This window comes from Salmo trutta, chromosome 35 (assembly GCF_901001165.1).
Source record: "Salmo trutta chromosome 35, fSalTru1.1, whole genome shotgun sequence".
NCBI lineage: Eukaryota > Metazoa > Chordata > Actinopteri > Salmoniformes > Salmonidae > Salmo > Salmo trutta.
Genome location: NC_042991.1, coordinates 3,937,414 through 3,961,390, shown reverse-complemented (window position 1 = coordinate 3,961,390; position 23,977 = coordinate 3,937,414). Strand labels below are relative to the sequence as shown.

The 23,977-nt window shown below is 43.5% G+C and overlaps 1 protein-coding gene across 4 annotated transcripts in view; it reads right to left on the bottom strand.

Moving 5' to 3' along the window:
- Positions 1–23,977, bottom strand: part of otofa (otoferlin a) — a 137,203-nt gene continuing 113,226 nt past the window's right edge. The window contains exons 16-47 of one of the 4 annotated variants that reach the window (XM_029733006.1): positions 23,787–23,895; positions 23,426–23,627; positions 22,871–22,991; positions 22,390–22,490; positions 22,031–22,121; positions 21,807–21,923; positions 21,336–21,488; positions 20,577–20,769; positions 20,171–20,295; positions 19,804–19,938; positions 18,908–19,069; positions 18,192–18,263; positions 16,464–16,583; positions 16,003–16,164; positions 15,664–15,826; positions 15,069–15,244; positions 14,824–14,853; positions 14,550–14,684; positions 14,317–14,392; positions 13,326–13,474; positions 12,512–12,784; positions 12,190–12,317; positions 10,537–10,707; positions 10,256–10,416; positions 9,904–10,046; positions 7,153–7,241; positions 5,506–5,604; positions 3,398–3,639; positions 2,724–2,902; positions 2,277–2,377; positions 1,189–1,396; positions 104–181 (exon numbers count right to left, since the gene is read on the bottom strand). In XM_029733006.1, the coding sequence (XP_029588866.1) occupies positions 1,216–1,396; positions 2,277–2,377; positions 2,724–2,902; positions 3,398–3,639; positions 5,506–5,604; positions 7,153–7,241; positions 9,904–10,046; positions 10,256–10,416; positions 10,537–10,707; positions 12,190–12,317; positions 12,512–12,784; positions 13,326–13,474; positions 14,317–14,392; positions 14,550–14,684; positions 14,824–14,853; positions 15,069–15,244; positions 15,664–15,826; positions 16,003–16,164; positions 16,464–16,583; positions 18,192–18,263; positions 18,908–19,069; positions 19,804–19,938; positions 20,171–20,295; positions 20,577–20,769; positions 21,336–21,488; positions 21,807–21,923; positions 22,031–22,121; positions 22,390–22,490; positions 22,871–22,991; positions 23,426–23,627; positions 23,787–23,895 (4,359 nt within the window). In that variant the 3' untranslated portion in view covers positions 104–181; positions 1,189–1,215. Of the gene's footprint in view, positions 182–1,188; positions 1,397–2,276; positions 2,378–2,723; positions 2,903–3,397; positions 3,640–5,505; positions 5,605–7,152; positions 7,242–9,903; positions 10,047–10,255; positions 10,417–10,536; positions 10,708–12,189; positions 12,318–12,511; positions 12,785–13,325; positions 13,475–14,316; positions 14,393–14,549; positions 14,685–14,823; positions 14,854–15,068; positions 15,245–15,663; positions 15,827–16,002; positions 16,165–16,463; positions 16,584–18,191; positions 18,264–18,907; positions 19,070–19,803; positions 19,939–20,170; positions 20,296–20,576; positions 20,770–21,335; positions 21,489–21,806; positions 21,924–22,030; positions 22,122–22,389; positions 22,491–22,870; positions 22,992–23,425; positions 23,628–23,786; positions 23,896–23,977 lie in introns of all 4 variants that reach the window. The other 3 variants (XM_029733007.1, XM_029733008.1, XM_029733009.1) reach the window with 3 other exon arrangements.

Sequence of the window (23,977 nt, the reverse complement as noted above, 5' to 3'; positions counted from 1 at the left end):
TCAGGCCCCCAGCAGCTTCTTGACCAGGTAGCCAGGCATGCTGTAGAGGAAGAGCCCCAGCATCATGAGCAGCAGCAGGGCCACAACGATCTTGATGATAAGCCACTTGTAGCGGTTACACACCAGGTAGCGGATAGCCTTCAGCGGGCTCAGGAACCACAGGAATGTGGTGTCCGGCCGACTGGGGGGATGGGGGGGGGGGGGTAAGGTTAGAGGGGAAGGGTGAGGATAGAGGGGTAGATAGTGGGGCATGGGATGGATGGGATGGGGGTTGAGGGTTAAATGGGTGTAATGGAGGGTATAAGGGAAGGAAGTGGGGAAAGATATGGGGTAGATGGGGGCGGTTGTGGGAGAGGTAGAGGTGGGGAACAGAAGGGTGAGTGGATTAAAGGGAGGGTAGTGGGTGGGGTGGGGAAACAGTGATAATGGGGGCCGAAGTGCAGGGTAAAGAGAGGAAAGAGGAGAGCAAGCGTTAGTGGTTCGTAAGCCATATGATGTATGACTATTTCTAACTGATCACAATTTCACCATTACACTACTACACAAACAACCCTGTTTAAAAATAACAACGCTCTTTTTATTTTATACAGAACCAAAAGACCACTGCACAATCAGGAAGCACAGATGATGGAGACTCAGACGATGGAGACACAGATATAAATTAGATGATGTTTGTTTGACCGCTCGCTTGAAAGTAGCCACATATAAAAAGTATTTTCCCTGAAGCCACCAGTGTAATGACAGTGTGATGCACAATGGAAGACTCAGGATTGACACCAGACACTGGCAGGTTGAGCAACAAGAGACAGAGGACAGTATTGGGGACAGAGACAGGGATATGAAGATGCCGAGAGCAAAGAAAAAAGGGGAGGGATGCAGCAAAAGCTACCAGAGACAATCTTTGTATATCTGAGGAAAGACAAAGATTGAGACATACCTGGAAAAAAAGAGGACAAGAGATGAGCGGTTGAGAGATGGAAGAAAGAGGTTATAGAAAAGGAAGGTGGTAGAAAGCAGAGAGGAAGAGGTGAGAAGGGAAAGACAGAGAGAGAAGCAATATGGGATCAGTGAAAAGGAGGAACAGAGGAGAGAACAGAGAGAGGGAAAAGGAGAAAGAGAAGCTGACAGAAAATGCGGAACAGAGGACAAGAGAGGAGGGGCTAGGATAGGACAGAGAGAGGGGGCTACCGGTGGCCCTGGTGGGTCGACGTTCTCTCAGGCCCCCAGCATCTTCTTGACCAGGTAGCCAGGGAAGGAGTAGAGGAAGAGGCCGAGCAGGAGCAGCAGCAGCAGCAGGCCCAGGGCCTTGAGGATCAGCCAGCGGTAGTTGTGCCAGATGAAGTAACGGATGGACTTCAGAGGGTTCACAAACCACATGAGACTGGTGTCCGGGCGACTTCAGAAGGGGGAGGAAAGGACGGGAGGGGTGGAGGGGATGTATATGGAAGGAAAGACAATGCAGGTTGGAGGGGAGGAAGAGAGGCAACACAAAGGAAGAAAAGAAACAGAGGGAGACAGGTGAAGGAATGACAGGAAGAGAACGGAGTGATAGTGTGAAGGTGTAAGGGTGGCATTTTCGCAGCGCAAAGAGGTGCTGTTGACAAAATAGGCCGTATGTCTTGTGTGCACCATATATCCTCTGAATAAACCATTATTAGCTTCATTATTATTAGATGCACAATGAGAGGATTTGAATATAAATTGACATTTGAAAGAAATACGGTCCCTTGTATTGCACTGTTTTTTGCTGCGTCGTGTGAATAGGACTCCTGAAGGAAGTGGAAGAATATAGGAAAGTCTTTCCCACCTTCACGTTTAATATATTTTTTTTTGTGATTGTGTTCATTTTGTCTGTATGTGTGTGCACTAGCGGTTCTGGGGGGGGGGGGGATGGCAGGGGGGGCAGTGCCCCTGTGACAACAATTTTGGACCCCCTTGTGGCCCCCCTAAATGTGGAGTATGAAATAATTTTTACATAACACATTTTTGCTATCGTTCTTTTTTTACATCCGTTATTATTAGACAGTGGCAACGATGATGATTATGAACATGGTCTTTTGCCTGCTAATGCCTGCAATGCAGTGAAAAAAACGATATGACAACAATAATGTCTAATGTAACTGGCCCCTCTAACAGTACAACTGGCCCCAGCCTGGCCCCCCAGTTGAAATGGTCTAGAACTGCCACTGTGTGTGTGTGTGTGTGTGTGTGTGTGTGTGTGTGTGTGTGTGTGTGTGTGTGTGTGTGTGTGTATACTGTAACTGTAAATATCTTACTTTGGTTTCTCCAGAGGGTCAGGCTCATTGCGTCCCAGACCAACAGGACTTTTCTCCGCTTCCTCTGCCGACATCAGATGAAGCTCCGCCTCCACTTTACCCTGAGAAGACGACACAATCAATCCAATACTCCAACGTGCGTGTGTGCCGTGCGTGTGTGCGTATGCGTTCGTGTCTATGTATGTGTAACCTCTAGTGGACAGACTACGTTAAATAAATGGTATCGTAACGTCTGTCAGAAGGTTCTGGGATGCAACGACTGGCTGGCAACAGTAGTTCCGGTGCCCAGGTTTTTAGTCACTGGTTATTTGGACAGCTGAGAGTTTCCAGTTAGGGGGGGTGGAGACTTCGCTAGTATCTTTCTCTCAACATCTCTACCCTGAACCTAAATAATTATGTGACATTTTTATTCTGGGTTTCGAAGATTAGTCTCTCTCTCTCTCTCACCGTGAGTTCCATCTCATCGTTTTCATCGCGGGCCACGAATGGCCACCAGCCCTTGACTCTCTTCTGTTTGAAGATGGAAATGCATGTCAGCTCAGCCTCATTCTGGACCATGCCTATGGAACACTGCTTGGCTGTCTTCGCCCCGCGGGGAAACCTGTTCAGGTCCAGCTCGATCGCACCTGTCAGGAGAGACAACACAGGGCATTAGTGAATAACTGAGGAAATATCTGAGGAGATACAGATGTCGGATCCTAATTTAAGCCAGTTTCCTACAGCAGGAAAATAACCCTGCAGCAACAGGAAATGTGAATTATTATGTTGAATTATAATTGACATTTTTGTAGGGGTTGATACATTTTTCGTATGGGAAAATCAAGTCTGACATATCAAAGTGGAAATTACAAACTTTAGAAAGTCTTATTAAACCTCAAATACATGACAAGTGAAACATTTCTCCTGCAATAGGGTTAAAATTAAGATCCTACGCCTGTACAAAGATGGAGAGGTAAAGACAGACTGAGATACAGCGAGAACCTGGAGAGAAAGAGGACAAGAGATGAAAGAGGTTGAGGGATGAGATAAAGGAGCTATAGAAGAAGTGGCCGAGAACATACAGAACATTTCAGAAAATAGAATATGTAGCATTCCAGAGAGCCCTAGCAGTGTAGGCCTACCTAGGAAGTCATCAGCGGAGAAGTGGTCAGCGTCCCAGACCTGCAGAGTAAGGCGTGCAGGGATCTTGTACTCTGTCTCATCCCAGGAGAACATGGACTCCTTCTTAGAGATGACAATCTTCTCCTCGGCTATCAGGTAGTCAAAGGGGAACACGAAGCGCCAGTTGAAATTCCCCTCGCCTGTCAGAGAGTGGTAGTGGACGTCTGTGTCCTGTTTGTCCTCCTGCTGCCCTTTCAGCCACCTGGGATAAAGGGTTAAATATCACAGGGGTCAAAGGTTAGAGGTCAGGGTAATAATGTTGTAAATTGGGTGTAAGGACCGTGTTATTATTAAGTTATTTTTGCATATCAGCTAGCTTCACTCATCACGCTCTGTGTGAAGGTTGTCTGTGGAGGTTAGGCAGACGCAGTGAAGATCAGATCACCATCTTACATCAGTGAATGTGATTTGAGATTGTTATGGATCATTTATAGTATGGCAGTATGTGTTTTATGCATTACAGGTCTGGTCCATTTAATACAAAAAAAGGGAAGTTAGTATTTCAAAAGCAAAACACACGTATGATGTGACCCTCCAATAAAAAAACAGTCAGTAATGAGACACTTATGAGATTATTAATTCAAACAAATTGAAATATGGCTATGAAATAATGGTGATGTTGTGTGGACCTGGGTAAATTCTATATGAAGTGTACCATCTGATAACGACCGAATAAGAATACGGTTTGAGCTGTGTATTTAAATACAAATGACCTGATTTGGTGTTGGAGGGTCACATGATTTCTATTGCCATGCACACACAAAGCTTTCCCAAAAAAAGAGAGTCAAATAAATGATTTCAAAAGCCTTTATGACAGTGCTTTCCTTCATTGGAGGGAAGATGCAGATACGACGAGATTAACATAAGCAGAAGTGTCATACAATGCAAAATGTGTCTCGACGAAGGCTCAGTATAGTACTGTATGCGAGTTGTTTTGTTGCAGTGGCGTCAAGCGGGCAGTGGTTGGTAAAAAGGGTAGGGTTCCATTCATTTTCAATTCAGAAAGGAAAGCAAAATTCTAATTTCAATAAGAAAAAAAAGTATCTTTCAAAATTGTTAACAGTTTCAAATTCTTCAATTGGAATACAAAAATGATGTATGGACTGAATTGAAACCCTGAAGGTGGACACATTGGAGAAGCAGGAGGGGAGGCCAAAAACAATGTCCATTAGTATTGATATACTATTAACATCATTAATAACAAGCATCATATTACAATAAAATTGCAAACAACAATAAGGACATTTCCCATGCAAACATTCTTGACTAATGCATTAGTTTAACCCCTGCCCAAGACAATGTAGGAATGTGCTGTAGGAATGCAGGACCATACCAGTTAAACAAATTATAGTAAGGATGATTAGAAATTGGCTGTCATGGACTTATCCTGGCTTATATCCAATATTATGTGTATGAGAACTACTGAAAGAAAAATTCTAAATCAATACGTGTGTCATCCACAGAACATATTGCAAACCAGTCAATTTTAGATTAGTAAATGGCCTGGCCCTAGTATCATTTGTGTGATGTCTTTGATGACACTCACACTTTAGGCTGTTTTAGTGGTATGGCACTGATTGGCTTCCTCTGTCTGTAGGCGTGAAGGCATGGTGGTTTACTGCGTGCTCATAGGAGGGCTGAGGGAGAGGGGTGGAACTTGAGCAGGGGAGCAGAGTTCTGGTTGTTTAGCTGAGGAAGGGGCGGGTAAGGGAGGGCGAGGGGTTTGTACGAGCCATGCGATGGAATGATATGTGTTTTACCCCTTGACATAGATGTCAGACATCTTCTCTCCTGTCATGAAAGCATCGTCCTCTAGAACTACGTCATCAGTGTTCCAAATAATAACACGCAGCTCAAAGCTAGAGAACAGCACAGCATCAACACACAGGAGAGAGAGAGAGGACAACAAACGAGACACGACAAACAAACACCCAACACACGGAAAACGTGGAAACAAAAAAAAACAAAAAAAACAAAAAAATGATTAACGCCAAAAAACGCAGCACGCCACTTTGTCACACCCACGGGGTGATCAGGGCTTAGCGCCACGGCCCTCTGTGGTACCTACCCCCTGACAAATATGTCACTGGACTTTTCCCCAGTGAAGTAATCATCGTCCTCGAGTATTACTTCGTCTGTATTCCATATAACCACCCTGAGCTCATATCTGGCGAGGAGGGAGGGAGGAACACACACAGTTGGACTGCTGTTGTCTGGTGCTAAGTTAGCCTTGGAACATGGCTGTGTGGACTCTACAGCCATGTCCCAGGGCTAACGCTAGATGACCAACCCACTCTAAGGACATACAACACTTACCACAGACAACCTGGAATCGCAATTAGTAGGAAAACTACAAGTCCATATGATTTAAGACTTATATATACAGCGCTTCATATTGGACCATAAATAAGATGCAATACTTCAGTCAACCTTTCAGAAAGGAGTTCCTATGTAAAAGTTGTCACATGATCTATCCGTGATGTATAGTATACACCAGAGGTGTGGACTCGAGTCACATGAATTGGACTCGAGTCAGACTCGAGTCACAAATATGATGACCAGACTTTGACTTTAACACCAATGACTCGTGACTTGACTTGGACTTGAGCCTTATGACTCGACCTGACTTGATACCCTCCCCAAGCCCAAATATTAAAAATGATGCTATTAAAAAAAGTGTGCAGTGCATCAACTCTTCATTTAACGGATTACAGTTTGAATCGGACAGCAGCCAATCAAATTGTGCCAGCTGAGAAAAAGTTGTGCGTGGCAGTGCAGAGGAACGTCGGCGGATGAATTCAGATGAAGCCCTTGGAAAGATGATACCCCAAATTATTATTTTCGGATATAAACGACGCTGTATCAACAAAAAACGGATTGCAACTTGCAAAACATGTAGGAAGAAAATTAAAGACAGAGGCGCAACAATTTCCAACTTTGTTCGACATTTGAAGCTGCACATAGAACAGTAAGTCATGGCTAATATAGCCGACAGCTATATATCTTATTACTTTACTAGTGTATCATGTAGGCTAACGTAACGTTAAATCAATGAGCCTCCACACAGTCAGTCAGTGCGCGAACGTCTTCATTGCACCCAAGATTGAGCAACAACTAGCTAGGCAGTTGGCAGCCTAAATCCTGCCTGATGTTACTGCTGTTCCTAAAACCATTGACATGTGTTAGCCTACTGTAACCACACAGAGGGAGTGTGTGTGTGTGTGTGTGTGTGTGTGTGTGTGTTAAGGTCGGGCAATTGTGTACAAGCCTACATCGCCCAATTGCGCCCCATAGTGATCCTCGATAGTCGATCACTATTGGGGGAAGGGGGGGCTGGGGGGTCTTTCTCATGGCTACCCATGTATTTCCATGGAAATATAACGTTTATTTGGAAAGTAATAAATATATAGATATTTTTAAAAGCATTCATGATTTGCGTGAATGTAATATACTAACTATTACTCTTGTTAAAAATATGAAATGGTATTACATATGGTGAAGAGCACATTATGACTTGTTTAGGACTCGAAACTCAAAGTTTAGGACTTGAGACTTGACTCGGACTTGCCTGTCTTGATTTGGGACTTGACTTGGGACTTGAGTGTTAAGACTTGAGACTTACTTGTGAGTTGTAAAACAATGCCTTGGTCCCACCTCTGGTATACACTGTATCTACACTGACTGAACACTTGCGCTAGCCCCAGACAGGACCTACTTCTTTGGTTTCCGTGGTGATATGTCGATGGCGGGTCCAGGTGCTGGCATGTCCATGGGGAACATGTCTACCCACATCTCAATCCGCCCCTGTGGAGTTTAACAGAGGTCACAAAAGGTTATAACCGCTTATTAAGGATTCATTATCCACTACTCTTAATTATTTACAGACCTGGGTTCAAATACATATGTATTTGAGTATCAGGTATTTCAAATATTTTTTTCTATGTATTTTCTAGAGGTCGACCGATTATGGTTTTTCAACGCCGATACCGATACCGATTATTGGGTGACCAAAAAAGGTCGATACCAATTAATCGGCCGATTTTTGGGGGTTTATTTGTAATAATGACAATTACAACAATACTGAATGAACACTTATTTTAACTTAATATAATACATCAATAAAATCTATTTAGCCTAAAATAAATAATGAAACATGTTCAATTTGGTTTAATATAATGCAAAAACAAAGTGTTGGAGAAGAAAGTAAAAGTGCAATTGCTCAGAACATGAGAACATATGAAAGCTGGTGGGTCCTTTTAACATGAGTCTTCAATATTCCCAGGTAAGAAGATTTAGGTTGTAGTTATTATAGGAATTATAGGACTATTTCTCTCTATACGATATGTATTTTATATACCTTTGACTATTGGATGTTCTTATAGGCACTTTAGTATTGCCAGTGTAACAGTATAGCTTCCGTCCCTCTCCTCGCTCCTACCTGGGCTCGAACCAGGAACACATCGACAACAGCCACCCTCGAAGCAGCTTTACCCATGCAGAGCAAGGGGAACAACTACTCCAAGTCTCAGAGCGAGTGATGTTTGAAACGCTATTAGCGTGCACCCGCTAACTAGCTAGCCATTTCACATCGGTTACACCAGCCTAATCTTGGGAGTTGATAGGCTTGAAGTCATAAACAGCGCAATGCTTGAAGCACAGCGAAGAGCTGCTGGCAAAACGCACAAAAGTGCTGTTTGAATGAATGCTTACGAGCCTGCTGCTGCCTACCACCGCTCAGTCAGACTGCTCAATCAAATCATAGACTTAATTATAACATAATAACACAAAGAAATACGAGCCTTTGGTCATTAATATAGTCGTATCCGGAAACTATCATCTCAAAAACAAAACGTTTTTATTTTCAGTGAAATACGGAACCGTTCCGTATTTTATCTAATGGGTGGCATCCCTAAGTCTAAATATTCCTGTTACATTGCACAACCTTCAATGTTATGTCATAATTACGTAAAATTCTGGCAAATTAGTTCGCAACGAGCCAGGCGGCCCAAACTGTTGCATATACCCTGACTCTGCGTGCAATGAACGCAAAATGACACAATTTCACCTGGTTAATATTGCCTGCTAACCTGGATTTCTTTTAGCTAAATATGCAGGTTTAAAAATATATACTTCTGTGTATTGATTTTAAGAAAGGCATTGATGTTTATGGTTAGGTACAGTCGTGCAAAGATTGTGCTTTTTTCGCAAATGCGCTTTTGTGATATCATTCCCCGTTTGACGAAGTCGGCTGTCTTTGTTAGGAAGAAATATTCTTCACAGTTCGCAACGAGCCAAACAGCCCAAACTGCTGCATATACCCTGACTCTGTTTGCAAGAGAAGTGACACATTTTCCCTAGTTAAAATAAATTAATGTTAGCAGGTAATATGAACTAAATATGCAGGTTTAAAAATATATACTTGTGTATTGATTTTAAGAAAGACATTGATGTTTATGGTTGGTGCAACGTGTACCTAAGCGATTATATGCAACGCAGGCCAGGCTAGATAAACTAGTAATATGATCAACCATGTGTAGTTAACTAGTGATTATGATTGATTTATTATTTTTTATAAGTTTAATGCTAGCTAGCAACTTACCTTGGCTTCTTACTGCATTCGCGTAACAGGCAGGCTCCTCGTGGAGTGCAATGTAAAGCAGGTGGTTAGAGCATTGGACTAGTTTACCGTAAGGTTGCAAGATTGAATCCCTGAGCTGACAAGGTAAAAATCTGTTGTTCTGCCCCTGAACAAGGCAGTTAACCCACCGTTCCTAGGCTGTCATTTAAAATAAGAATGTGTTCTTAACTGACTTGCCTAGTTAAATAAAGGTCTAAAAAAATAAACATATATTTTTTAAATCGGCCAAATCGGCGTCCAAAAATACCGATTTCCGATTGTTATGAAAACTTGAAATCGGCCCGAATGAATCGGCCATTGCGATTAATCGGTCGACCTCTAGTATTTTCCAATACAGTCTAAAACATATGAGTATTTGAATGGTTATTTGAAAACCAAATAGTCGACCAAATTGTATTTGAAAGTATTTTCAAATACTTAATTCAAATACTATTTTCAAATACCTGGGTTAAATTCAAGGAAGTGTATTTGAGTATTTTCGAATGCTTTCCAAGTGTATTTAAACTGCTTTTCCTTTTCCCTAAAATATATCTAAATACTTATTTGAAATGCATGTGAAAGTAATTGAGATATTTGATATAGAATTTGAACCCAGGTCTGATTATTTCACCCTTATTAGGCGCTACATTACATTTAAATCAACTCAAAAGCACTACATTCCATTTAAATCTGTTGGGAAGTTGCAGGGATGAGACAAGATCGTAACTACCAATTGGATATCACAAATTGGGGAGAAAAAAGGGGAAAAAAGTTCTAGGTAAACCCTTATAATAACGATATATAAAAATAAAACGTGGATAGTTTTTGAGATATAGGAGTTGGTGTGACCTGTTCGATGCCAGGTTTCTCAGGATGGAGCAGGGGTCTTGTCTCGACGTGTTCTGGGATGAGTTTACAGCCCACCCTAGGGATCTCCTCCCAGTGCTTCAGCACCGTCAGGGCTAGGTGCTCATCTGTCTGCTTCTTTAGACCTGTACACACACACACACAGACACACACAGACACACACACACACACACGCACACACACACACACACGGTAAATACCAGGTCTCTGGAAATGTAGGCAAGCTTAATAAAGCTTGCTCTGTTCAATGACAAAAATGCATCAAATATTAATCAAAGCTTAATAAACCTTGCTCTGTTCAGTGACAAAAATGCATTAAATATTAACAACATACCAGTCTCATCCTCGATCTCTGTTGCACCCATGAAGATACGGTTGGCGACCTTGACCCTTCCCCCGGGGCCGTAGTGGGGTCCGTCCAGCTTGCCCTCCTTACAGAGCTTGGCCAGGATCTGGCTTGGCTTCATGGGGTCACGCCACATGTTGTAACCATGCCTACCAGGAACAAACACCACCAGACTGTTATCGATATTTACTTGCTTTTTTGTTGTTGTTGAACATTTGGAGACAGACAGACAGAGGAACAAACTAACAGATAGACAGACAGGAACTCACACAGAGTAGTTGTTAGCGATGCCACAGGTAGCTCTGTGTTTGCTGTAGTAGCGGTTCTCCAGGTCGATCTTGGTCTCCCCGATGAGGTCATCAGTGCCCACCAGATCCCAGTCGTACACTGACACGGTCAACATGGACTCCATGGGGAACGTAGCCTCCATGTCAAACGCCCTGAGAAGGATTTGAGGGAGGGAGGCAAAGAGAGGAAGGGATGGAGGGGAAGGGATAGACCAAAAAGGATGAGATGAAGAGAGTAGGGATGACATTTGAGATAAGATTCTGATATTGTAGAGTTTAGAAAGAAATATTTAACTGTCACTTCACAATGATACACTAATACAAAATACGAATTATTTACAAAACCACATCATGGACCACTCAAATTGAGTTGAGACACTAAAAACAATCATAGTCAAACATGGGACAGTCGTCATCTATAATACATAGCATCATCTATACCAGGGGCCCAGGGAACAGAACTGCAGACCAAAAAATAAAAAAATTTTGATGAAGGGAAACAGAACCGGGAACGAAAGGGATCTCTAGTTTTCTGGAACAGAGCGGTTATTTTTAAATCTTGAGAACCGGTTAATAATGCTATTTTTTGTTCCCAAAATATTCCTGATGTGTAGTATATCATTCTGTAATTTGGTGATGTTATAACGCTAATAATAGCCTAAACACATTCCAAGCCCCATCCAATATCCACCCCTCTCTCTCGCTCTGTCCTCTTCCCATCGTGAAATTTCAGTCGCATCTCACGGCTGCACTTATCTGACCAATCAAACATGTAAACAACTAGCTGACGCATTCCGTACTGTAGCAAGATTCTCTATCCGTGCTAATGGGTTAAATAAATAAATGAGTTATTATCTAAAACCTATGTTGATTTCACTGGTAAAACAACAGAAAACGAACCATATGAACTGTTACTTTTTTGGGGGTTCAAACTGGTCAGAACACTGGAATGGAACGAGAAAAAAAAAGGGATTCTGTTCGGGATGGAAAGTTTGGAAAATGATTTTGGTTCCATCCCCTGATCTATATACATGTATGCATAAACAAAAACAAAGCACAGTAGATAAAAGGACAATTAGGCACTTACAAACAAATGTCTCCATTGGAAGATAAGGTGGCAGGCTTTGGCGCAGGCATTTACAGTATTGTTAGCTGATAAAATGTCACGTCATTTATCATTTTCATCTAGACCGTTAACATTCTCATTTGGTCTGGACAGCGGAAGAAAAATATCATACCTAAATGCAATTGTATATCCCACACTAAAGCAAGGCATGAGCTTCTGTTCAATGGAACCATTGTCATAAAATGTACGAACACGTTTACCTAAGGGAGTCTTTGTGTATCGAGCAGGTTCAATAGCGAGAGGGGCCACTCCACATCAGCATTTTCCAAAAGAGCTTTGATATTGCTTGGATAAAACTGTATGTAGAAAGGGTTCTGTCACCAAAGGTGTGTTTAAAAAGGCTCTGGATAACAGCGTCTGCTAAATGACTAAAATGCAAATAGGAAATGGTAAGCTATTCATAGATGGCGTTGCCAATGCATCTATGCCAGTTACAAGAGTCAAGTAATGCTTCAGTACAATAGCTGAATCAGAAGCAAATTGCAGTCAGTGCATCCATCCACACTCACTTGCCAAAGACAGGGTTGAGCTGTTTGGAGATATAGTTCTCTTTATCCTTCAGCTCTGACTTGCCCAGTTTGATGACGACGTAGGGGTCCGCTTTCCCATTGACATCAGCAGGATGGAGGTCTGTGGCCTGGAACAGAAAGTTGAAGAATGTGGTATCGTTCTTGTTTTCATTCATTCATTTCTTCATAAAATCTTTTGAACCCTTATTTTACCCCCTAAAAAGTTGACTGAGAATACATGACTAGGTCGCTACGCTGTAGAGCAACAAACTGAGAAAGATTTTGTTTATGGTCAGGGGTTAGAGTCTAGGCTGTTACTCACCCTGACTACGAAGACCCGCACCAGCACATTGATTGGGTCATTGTGTGGAATGCTCTGGAACATGCCCATGTTAGGGTCGAAGCCCGCCTCCCGGGTGAACTCCTCAGACAGAGGCAGCTTGTACATGCACATGGAGCCCTTGAATCTGCCCACGATCCTGTCGTCATCCAGGGCTGCTTCATCGTCATCCCCTGCCTTCCCTCTGTACAGGTTGAAGGTATGGAGCCAGTCCTCAAAGTTATCATACTCTGCCTCCAACTCCTTGTTGTACACCTGGAAAGTACACACACACACACACACACACACACACACACACACACACACACACACACACACACACACACACACACACACACACACACACACACACACACACAGTTTTATAACTGACATTGTGGGGACACACAATTCAGTCCCATTCAAAATCCTATTTTCCCTAACCCCTAACTTTACCCTAAACTTAACCCTAACCTTAACCCAAAAACCTAACCCTAGATCCTAACCCTGAAAATAACCCTAGCTCCTAACCCTAAACCTAATTCTAATCCTAACACTAATTCTAACCCTAAACCCCCTGGAAATAGCACTTAACCTTGTGGGGACTAACAAAATGTCCCCAGTTGGTCAACTTTTTATTAGTTTACTACTCGTGGACCCACAAGTATAGTTAAACACATCCACCCACACACACACACACACACACACACACACACACACACACACACACACACACACACACACACACACACACACACACACACACACACACACACACACACACACACACACAGTGGAATCTCTAAGGCCTACTGACCAGCAGCTCGTTCACTTTGGGTCTGCTGGGGCGTTTTTCTGTCCCCTCTCCTGCATGGTGACTCTTCTTCTTGTCCTTATTCCTGCTCTTGTCTCGGCTCTTCTCCTTCCCCTTGGAGCCTTTTACAGGGAGGTCATCAGGTTTGATATCTGAGGGTGGAGCGAAGGAAAGGAGTGGAGGAGGGGGAGTGGAGGAGGCAGGGTGCAGGGGAGTGGAGTGGAGCGAAGGGATGGACACGTTACAGCACTCCAGATATCAATCAGCATGAAAGTTAACATCTGACCCCTCTGGCCATCCATTGCCATGGCAACTGATATCCACGCCATCAGTCATTTCAAATGGAACATATTTGTTATCACAAGAGCCACCTCATCCTTTTTTCAAATTCTGGGAGAATATCTTAACAGGAACTCGGTAAACAAGACATTAATCATTTATGTGTTTTACAATTTTGATTTAAAATTGAGTTCATGCTTCATGCTAGTAGATGTATAGATTTATATACATGATTTGTTTGATATGGAATCCTTCATGGTTAAATCAATAGATTAAGGAAGAAAGGGATTTAATACAGTAGAAAAGCTTTAAAAGCAATAGGTTACATTTCTTTATCAGCCAACTTTCATGGTAGTGCAAGGCAGTCAGGGTTGATCATGCTGGTGTGATGGGTCTATTGCTATGATGTCATGCTTTCCTTCTATTTTAGGTGGGGATGGGTGGTGGGTAATCGGGTGGGGGATCCTAGGGATGAAGGAGGCGAGTGATGAGGGTGTGCAATGAATACAATGCCTTCACATGATCAACTCAACTGGTGCCCTCTCCACCAGTCCGCAAGCAGGCAGAGAAAGACACTCTGATCCTATAGCATCCATCTAATAAAAGCATACATCACAACCATCCACTACTCCCATTCTTATCCACTACTTAGAGCTTGCACAGAATCCTGTCATTCCTGAGAGACCATTTGGTGCTCAGCACCAGCAGTGTGTACCTGCTCCCTCTGCTGCTATCTCCTGCTCCTCCCTCTCCTCGGCCTCAGCCAGAGCTGCCTCCTGGGCCCTGAGGATCTGGGAAAACATCAGGATTATTCCCACAACACACACATAGAACTGACTTTATTCTAGAACACTCTAGTAGTCGAATTGGAACTACTCAAACACTATTTACAGAATATAACCATATTCCTACTAGACAGAACAAAAAGCAATATAATAGATGTCTCACCTCCATCAGTGTCTCTATGGAAGCAAAATATTTGGACCACCAGTCCAGCATTCTCTCGTCGGTCTCATCATCCTCCTCCACCTCTCCCTTCTTTTTCTTCTTTTTCTTTTTCTTCTCTTCTTTCGCCTCCTCATTCTACAGATACGAGAGAGCGTCTGAACAAACAAACAAAAGTGCTACCTGGCATAGTAAATAAATGTTACAAGTGGCAATTGATGTCTGTCCACATTCTGAAGCTCTTTCAAATGAGGAGGGACAGATCCATGCCACTTACCACATCAACTTTAATAACTGCATCAGACGACTACAGGGAGAGGGCCACACAAAACAGCACCAAATTACACACAAATGAAACACAAAATATATCAATATAAACAAAAACAATCTTCATTTTACACCACACACAGCACCAGAGGTAAAGCCATGAACCTCAATTTCAGTCCTTGAGTGCATCTCTACTTCTGTCCTTTTCATAAATCAAAAGATATAAAAATCTGAGACATGCGTGCCAAAGCTTACAGCATCTAACTTGACCACCGTGTCCATTTTCCTGACTGAGGGGTTGGCATCCATGTTGACTATGACATCACCTGTGGGGTGAGAGAGGGTGCGGGGCAGGGTGCGGGAGTAAGGGGAGGAGGGGCGAGATTGGGACCCCCCATTGGTCAGGACCATGTAGCCATTCATCAGTCTAGCTGGAGGTGGGGGGGTCAGGGTTGTGACCGAGAAGGAATAGGACAGGAGGAGAGAGATAGAGAGAGAGAGAGAGAGAGAGAGAGAGAGAGAGAGAGAGAGAGAGAGAGAGAGAGAGAGAGAGAGAGAGAGGCAGGAGAGCAGGAGTGGGAAAAGGCAAGCGCAGAAAGCTTCAAAATAAGTAAAGCAGTAGGAAACACATTCATATTCACACAGGTCGGAGAGGAAATCAGAAACTGTTGAAAAGAATATGGAAGATTAGACTCAGAGAATATACAGTATATCACCAAATGTCCAGTATATACTCAAATAGTATGAATACATGGTATTGGATTCCCCTGAACAATACAAAAAATGTAAAATATTGTAATAGGAATAGAAAGTACTAGAAAAGCGTCTTGCATAGTGTGAGTAGGCCTACCTGTGCTGGCCCAGTTGTTTTGCGTCTTGTCTGGGGGGCTGTAGATGAAGCGTCGTAGGCTGGTGACGGCGTGGGAACCCACCAGGGTGTATCGGCCAAACGCCCTGCAGTCCACAACCCGGATGTTAAGAGGAGGGTGGAGCAGCTCGTTCTCTGGCAGGTCCTGATGGTACCATGTGAGCAAAGGTCAGGGGGTCACATTTCGAGTTAGGACTAAGTTGTATGAAGTTGCCCTGATCTAAGGTTTAAACATCTGGAATCTATTTTATATGTACAGTACAGTATCTGTTGTCTTTCATTGTCTGAAAGGCCATCGAGATTTGACCAGGTTCTACTCACCACCTCGAACCACTTGACCAGTGTGCTGAAGTTGGGGTTCTTTTTGAAGTTCACGATAGGTGCAGACTGGACTCCTCTCCCTGCACACTCTATGTCCACCCTGGGTCTGTCCACCTGTGCCAAATTCACCCTCTTCAGGTCCCGCAGGCCCCAGAACAGAACCTGGACCACAACCCATCACACTGGATCAGACCATTTGAACAGCACCCCCCAGATCTACAAATTATTTGGGGGTTCCACATCTAACACACTTAAGAATAACTTGTTTTGGGGTTTCCCTTTAGTTTCCCTTACAGGATCTCCGCTTCTTGGACTCACAGTAATGAGGGAGTTCCTCCTCCTTTAAGTTTCTAGTTTTGGGGTACCTTCTCTTTGTCCTCGAGTTTGGAATACCATCCCCCAATTTGTAGTTTTAGTGCCCTCTCGGAGTGCTGTACCCTAGTCATAGAGTGTTGTCTCACCTCTATGCGATAGCGGCTTAGGACAGGTCTGATGCCCATTGGCACAGGGAGGATGGGTCCACGGTCTGAGTCTGTCGGACCATTGATGGCAGGAAGCTCCGCCCTCCCCCCTTGCCCAATCTACTCAGGGAAGAGAATTGGGGTTATTAGTAAAAAAAAAAATGTAACCTTAACTAGGCAAGTCAGTTAAGAACAAATTCTTATTTACAATGGAGGCCTACCCCGGCCAAACCCGGACAACACTAGGTCAATTGTGCGCCGCCCTGTGGGACTCCCAATCACGGCCGGATGTGATACAGCCTGGATTCGAACCAGGGACTGTAGTGACACCTCTTGCACTGAGATGCAGTGCCTTAGACCGCTGCGCCACATACAGTATACAGAGGGCCAGTCGTTTTGGTTGTTAAAAAAAAAAATGATTGACTGGTATTTCCAGCATTATCCACTTGGTTTGCTGCAGGTAGAAAATCCAAATCAATCAATCAATGTGTGGTTGTGTGCGAGTGCATGGTAAGCCAGGGGAGGCGTAGCTGTACAAATCTTAATTGCACAAAGCCTATTATTTAGCAGGGATTACTATTTGTAGATCAGTGATTCTAGTCCTCACTTTGCTCAAGCTGATCCTCTCTAATGGACTCGGAAGTTGTAGCTAAAAATGGGTCAATTAGGGGCAGGTTAAGGGAAGAGTAATTGAAACCAACCATGGAAGTATGTTGTAAGGAATTCGGGGGTATACCCTACCGGGACTTGAACCCGGGTCCAGTGACTATCAAGCCTGTCAAGCCAACACCTTAACCATTATACTATTATCTCCCCTTAAACTGCCCCTAATTGACCCATTTTTAGCTACAATTTCCGAGTCCGTTGGAGAGGATCAGCTTGAGCAAAGTGAGGTGTAGAATCACTGATCTACAAACAGTATTCTCTGCCAAATAATAGGCTTTGTGCAATTAAGATTCGTAGAGCTAAGCCTCCCTTTGCTAAGGCTAACCCCCCACTCACGCACATTGATTGATTCATTGATTGGAGACAGCTTGCGTCAATTAAAAAACATCTCCTAGGATTTTATACCAGCAGCAAACCTAGTGGATAATGCTGGAAATACCGGTAAAAAAACTCAACAAAAAAAACAAACAACCAAATCAACTGTCACTAAGTATTCAAAAAAACCAAAAAATATATACAAATTATACATGTAGAAATGTACAAATTGATATACAACACAGTCAGTATCAGTATTCCGAGATAAAAGTGACCCAACTGAAGCTGTTCTGCTTTGGACTTAGTTTTTGGATTTAGGACTTAGTTTGTCTGAAGTTTTTAGTTTGGCTTCCTACTTTGGCTTGGATTCTCTTCCTAGTTTTGCAGAGGTACAGCAGTTAGAGAGAATAGTTACAGAGCAAGACACTGAATAGAGATGGATGGGGCAGAAAGGGGGAAAAGCACCTTTATAGAATAAAACACATAGCAGAAGACAGAGGAGGCTGGTGGGAGGCGCTATAGGAGGACAGGCTCATTGTCATGGCTAGAATGGAATAAATGGAATTGAGTCAAACATGTGGTTTCTATATAATGAATGAGTTTGATACCGTTTCATTTATTCCATTCCAGCTATTACAATGAGCCTGTCCTCCTATAGCTCCTCCCACCAGCTTCCATTGGCAGAAGAACACTTAGACTGACCAGAGAGTGACCATAGAGGGATGGACAGAAGAGTGAAAAGAGCACCTTAATCTGAGGAACTGCAAAGTCATGGACAGCAATCAGAGCCCTCCTGATCTCCTCATCGTCATAGGGAATCTGCAGAGCAGGGGCATGATACCGGAGTATGTAGGTTGGAGGGCAGAATGTAAGGGGGGAGTAGGGCGGGGTTCAGTGAAGGACAGAGGGAGAAAAGAGGAGGAAGGAGGGCCAAGGGACCACAGGGTGGGTGTGGGATTAGGAGATGGTGGGAGTAGGAGAGAAGAGGCATAGAGGAAGAAGGAGAGGAGGACACATAAATGTGGGAGAACAGACAATTAGATGAAATGGAAATGGATAACAGACAGATGAAGAAAAGGAAAGACAGAGAGAGAGAGACCTTTCTTTTCTAGATTTGCTGAAGAGTTAGCTAGTCACCGTGTTCCGTGCATAAGGGTGTGCACAACTGTTCAGTAGTTGCATATTTCATGCATTTGGTAAATCGGTAGAAGATCATTCTCTACGTGATTCATTTGTCCAATAACTTCTTGCTTGTGCGTCGGGTGTGTATTTTTAAACTATTTTCATGCTTGTCGCAGGCATGCTCTCAGTGTGTCCTTGTTATGTGTTAGTTTCCTAGTGTGTGTGTGTGTGTGTGTGTGTGTGTGTGTGTGTGTGTGTGTGTGTGTGTGTGTGTGTGTGTGTGTGTGTGTGTGTGTGTGTGTGCACATGTGTCTATGTGCGTGTATGTGTGATCAGTTTACCTGTAGCAGCTCGAAGGCAGCCAGTAGGTCACCAGCGGTAGAGTTACCACGGTAGATCTGGTAGTACTCTAGCTGAGGGGGGAACCTTGGGGGTCCGTAGTGCTCGTCACACATCTTAGTGATGGGCTTAGCGAATGTCCGACCAATGAACTCTGCCTTGCCCTGGATGCCACCAACGGTAGCAAGAAAAACAAAGTAAGCAACGTGTCTGGGGTGTACTTCCTGTCATGTCCACTGGGGGACAGTGTAAGCACAGACATAATACTGAAAACAGTGTAAAAAAGCGAGGACTATTCAGAGAAGATGCTACTGTAAGACTAACAAAATACTTAAAAGAAGTCCTACTAGGGGCCATACCCCTATGGGTTCCATCAGTTAATGAGAAGCATGCATGACTATCAGAGTAAACACTTCAACCAAACTAATCAACTACTGTTTCAGCTATCAAACACAACCGTGTCTACAACTACTAACTTCAACCACTACTGGAGGAATGCAAGAGGGACATGCTTATAGCTACGTCATCGACAGATGGTAAACCTAGTTTGGGAAGGGCCTTTAAAATAGCCTGTCTTGCCTCTTGTATGACTCAGCTAACTAGCTACATTGCTACGCAAACAGAAGCCCAAAGCAGGAGAGGCGCTACTTCAAGCTTTCACACTCTACTTAGCCCCAACAGCATCCACCACATGAGGAGGAACAGGAGAAACATGGTAAATGAAGACAGGAACAGATACACAGTAAGAACATATGGACAAACACCGTGTTTGGATCACAGATCTCACAGTACTTTGAATCCTAGTATCCTTTGAATCCCACAAAACAATTACTTCTCTATGGGTATAGATAGACCTCTACCACAATGATAGGTCCCCCCTCTCCCTCTAGGGTCGTACCACAGTGTCCTGGTCGTAGACCTCTACCACAATGATAGGTGGGTCGTCTCGTAGCTCGCCGGCCTCCCCGAACAGCTCAACATCATCAAACACCAGCAGCTGATCCCACGTAGGGCACAGAGTCTCACTCAGGACCTAGAAAAACACACACACACACACACACACACGCACGCACGCACACACACACACACACACACACACACACACACACACACACACACACACACACACACACACACACACACACAGGTCTCTCTTGAAAAATATTTGTATCTCAACGAGACTAACCTAGTTAAATAAAAGTTTTAAAAAACACACACCAGCACACACCATGTACGCCCACACTCACATACACCCTCTCTCTTACCTCAGTGACCTGGCTGTGTGTGGAGAAGAAGACCCTGGCGAAGGGGTCTGACAGGCCGCTGCTGTCTGCAGCAAATAGACTCCTGGCCTGGTACATGTGAGCCCTCAGCTGGAACACCTGCTTCACTGCAGCCCAGAGAGAGGACACAGAGATTAGACAACACTCACATACACAGGTGTGAGCCATCAACACTTAAGTACGTACTTCAATAAAATGGTAGAGGGAATGGAGTGTGTAAATATAAAACTTGGCTTTTAAAGGAACTACCCACTGGGCACGTCAATTCAACGTCTGGTTCAAAATTGGTTCAATTTTGATTCAACCACTGTGTGCCCAGTGGGTACTTGCCTACTTTAGCTACAGTATATACAGTGCTGTAGGGGGTACAGATTGTAGACAGACTTACTGTTATAAACCAGACTGATAGGGGGCAAAGACTGCAGACAAGAGCCTGTCCTGGGAGCCTTGTTCTCTTCAAAGCCGTTGGGCAGGCCAGACAGGAAGTCCTTCCTTTGTTTGTTCAGGCCCAGCCACAGGTACATCTCCATCTTAGCCTGCACTGTCCACCCCGCTGGACCAAACCCCTTCTTACCAGGCAGCTGGGGACACAAACGTTACAGCGACGTTATAGGGACATTTTTATAACTTTCATCAGCTATAGTAACATTTTCGTCTTAGCTTGGGTTCTAGAGACACAACGTCACAGACATACAACAGCAACACTAACGTAAATGGACTTTCATCAGTTAATTGTTTTATCACAGGTTTTGCACTCATCACTTCATTCTCTGTCAGAAAGTAGGCTGGCCCTCTCTGACATTGCATTCTGTACATTTATAAATCCCTTTTTACAAAAACGGCCACATTACCTAACATTGTTACTAACCTATAGAAGTACGAGAGTCCATACCCAGTCACTCTCGAAATGTTATTCTTAACTTATAGAAAAATCTTCAGAATACCCTACAGTTGGACGCATTGGTGCCTTTCTGGCAATTCACATTGCTGTTAGAGGAACGCTTTACTGAGGAATGTGTTTTTTTTTTATGATTGTGTTTGTGTTACTTTTATTTGTGTGTTTCCAATGCTCCTGCCTTGATTGTGTCATGCAGGCGTCCCTCGAAGAACAAGCAGAGGGTGGAGAGAACCAAGAAGGCTCACGTACCCTGAGGAAGACAGCTTTGACCTTGCCACAGTCCTTGCCTGTCTCCTCGTCTACGATGGAGTAGAGGATGTCTTTGGAGGGGATGCGGGCGTAGGCGATACGCTTGTTGTTACTCATCATCCATACGAACACGTCTGGGATACTGTGCTGGGGCTGGAGGGCACAGAGGATACAGGTTCAAAGTGTTAGGTCAATACAGGCTGAAATTCCTGGGCATAACACAAATAACATTGATAGCCATAAGGACGCACACTATTTCAACAGTGAATTGCATTTTATGAGTGTACAGTTTATTAGATCACAGTGGTGCTCTTAACTGTGCAAAGCGATTGGTATTATTATGCTAGTGTTTTATAAGGGAGAGTTAGGATCCACTGGTGGCGGGAGGTTGCTGAACGTTTTTCTGAGGTTGCCTGTTAATGTGATATATATGGGTTATATAAATAAAGTTGAGTGTAACAGAATCTGTACCTCGTCGGCAAGGAAACGTAGCCTGTGCAGGAAGTTCTGAACCATCTTCAGTTTGTCTCTCACTGTGTTCCTCTTCACCTGGGAGCGAATCAGCTTGGCCTGCTGGCCCATGCTCTCCTATAGAGAAGGATATGACATTATACACATTCCCACCCTCTGCTACATAAGGATAGATTCATAACCATAGCAACTCTCTCCATCACTCTCTCAGAGCAGCGCTGTACCATCTCTCTCATGCAGGACTTGAGTCTCTCTTTGTCCAGTTTGGTTCTGCCTGCCTGGTTCTGGTCCTTGTTGGCCAAAGTGACGAAACGACTGAAAGTAAAAACACAGAGACACTAAAAGAAGATTCTTTGTTTGGCATCACTGTGTCTCTGGCTATGGCACTCCAGTCACTGTATATGTAGGATCAAATCAAAATCAAATCAAATCTTAATTGTCAAATACTTACTAAACAACAGGTGTAGACTAACAGTGAAAGGCTTACTTGCAGGTCCTTTTCCAACAATGCAGAGTTAAAGGTACAAATCAAAAAGTAATTATGAATTAATTATGGGTTGTCGTATCAGTAATGTTATCTCACTTGCAGCCAGTGCTGAGTTCCTCCAGAACCCCTCTGAGTCTGCGCTCTGGATAGGCTGTCTCTGTCTTAATGATCTCCTGCACGTCATTCAGACCCTCCTCCTGTTAGACACAACACACAAACACAAACAAGGGCATCAGATACAATATACTCTTAGAATAAAAGGTGCTATCTAGAACTTAAAAGGGTTCTTCGGCTGTTCCCATAGGAAAACACTTTGAAGAACCCTTTTTGGTTCCATGTAGAACCCTTTTGGTTCCAGGTAGATCCCTTTCGACAGAGGGTTCTACATGGAACACAAAAGGGTTCTACGTGGAACCAAAAAAGGTTCTCCCTGGAACCAAAAAAGGGTTCTCCTATGGGGACAGCCAAAGAACCATTGGAACCCTTTTTTCTAAGAATGTAATACTTTGAGTTATTTGGGATTAATTAACATATTATCCTGCACAATGGTGCACATTCAACATGCGTGATTACTGACCAGTTTGTCAGCGATCTTGTCCATGATGTTGGAGTTGTAAAGTCTTCTCCTTTGGTCCTGCCACCAGCTCTTGATGTAGATACACGGCTTCTTCTCAAAGTAGGGCAGGTGGAAGTAGTTCCTAAAGTTTGGTGCAAATCAAATTAAACAACCTTTTCTAGGCTGTGTAGAACAGATGCGATCCTATCAACTCTTATCTGTCAGGGGAGAGGAAGAGAGTTGACATTATCAGAGTCCCTCAGAGAATGAGATCAATGGAAACTGATTTCTTTCATTTTTCTCTTTTTTTTCTTCATTTTGTACCCTGTATCATGTTATTCTTTTATCTCCATTATTTTATGTTAGAGTATTTCGGTATACATACTGTATCTTATTCTATGAGTAAAGAAGATCTAGCCCAAGTGGTACCCTGACCTTTTTGAGTTGTGACACCCCATCAGCAAAACAATATTTCTAAGCAGAACTAAGGCTTTAGCTGTGACCCAGGAGGAACTAACGGAACATGACCCAACCACCACTGGTGACCCCTGACCCTTGAACCCATGCCCCTCTGACCTGTCTGTGATGACAGGTTTCATGGGTGGGGAGGAGGACACAGATACCAGATCCCCATCATCATCTGCCTCGTCCTCACTGGAGTTCTGCTGGATCAGCTCTGACTCCTCCTCATCGCTCTCTCCTCCTCCTCCTCCCTCTTTCTTCTTCTTCTTAGCTGCCGAGGGCTTGCTCACTCCATCTATCTGGTTGCCGTAGTTGCCTGGGAGAAGGAAATGGGGAAAATAGAGTAGTAGAATTTTATGGTTGTCTTATTTACATGCCAAACATACAAATCATTGAGTACTCTTTTTTTAGACAAATACTTATGACAATTGAGTCGGTCAAGTTATTACTGTATACTCTTGAGTGTAGTACTTACCTATTGTGACCTCGAAGCTGATTGGCTTATCGCCGATCTTCCTGTCGATCATGGTGGCCTCCAGGAAGGAACCAAACAGGAAGAATTCCTCTATTTTCCCTGTAACACTCTGAACGAAAGAATAAAGAAGACAAAGTAAACAACAGAATACAAATTAAAGGTAGAACCAACCCACATTTGACCTTAAACTC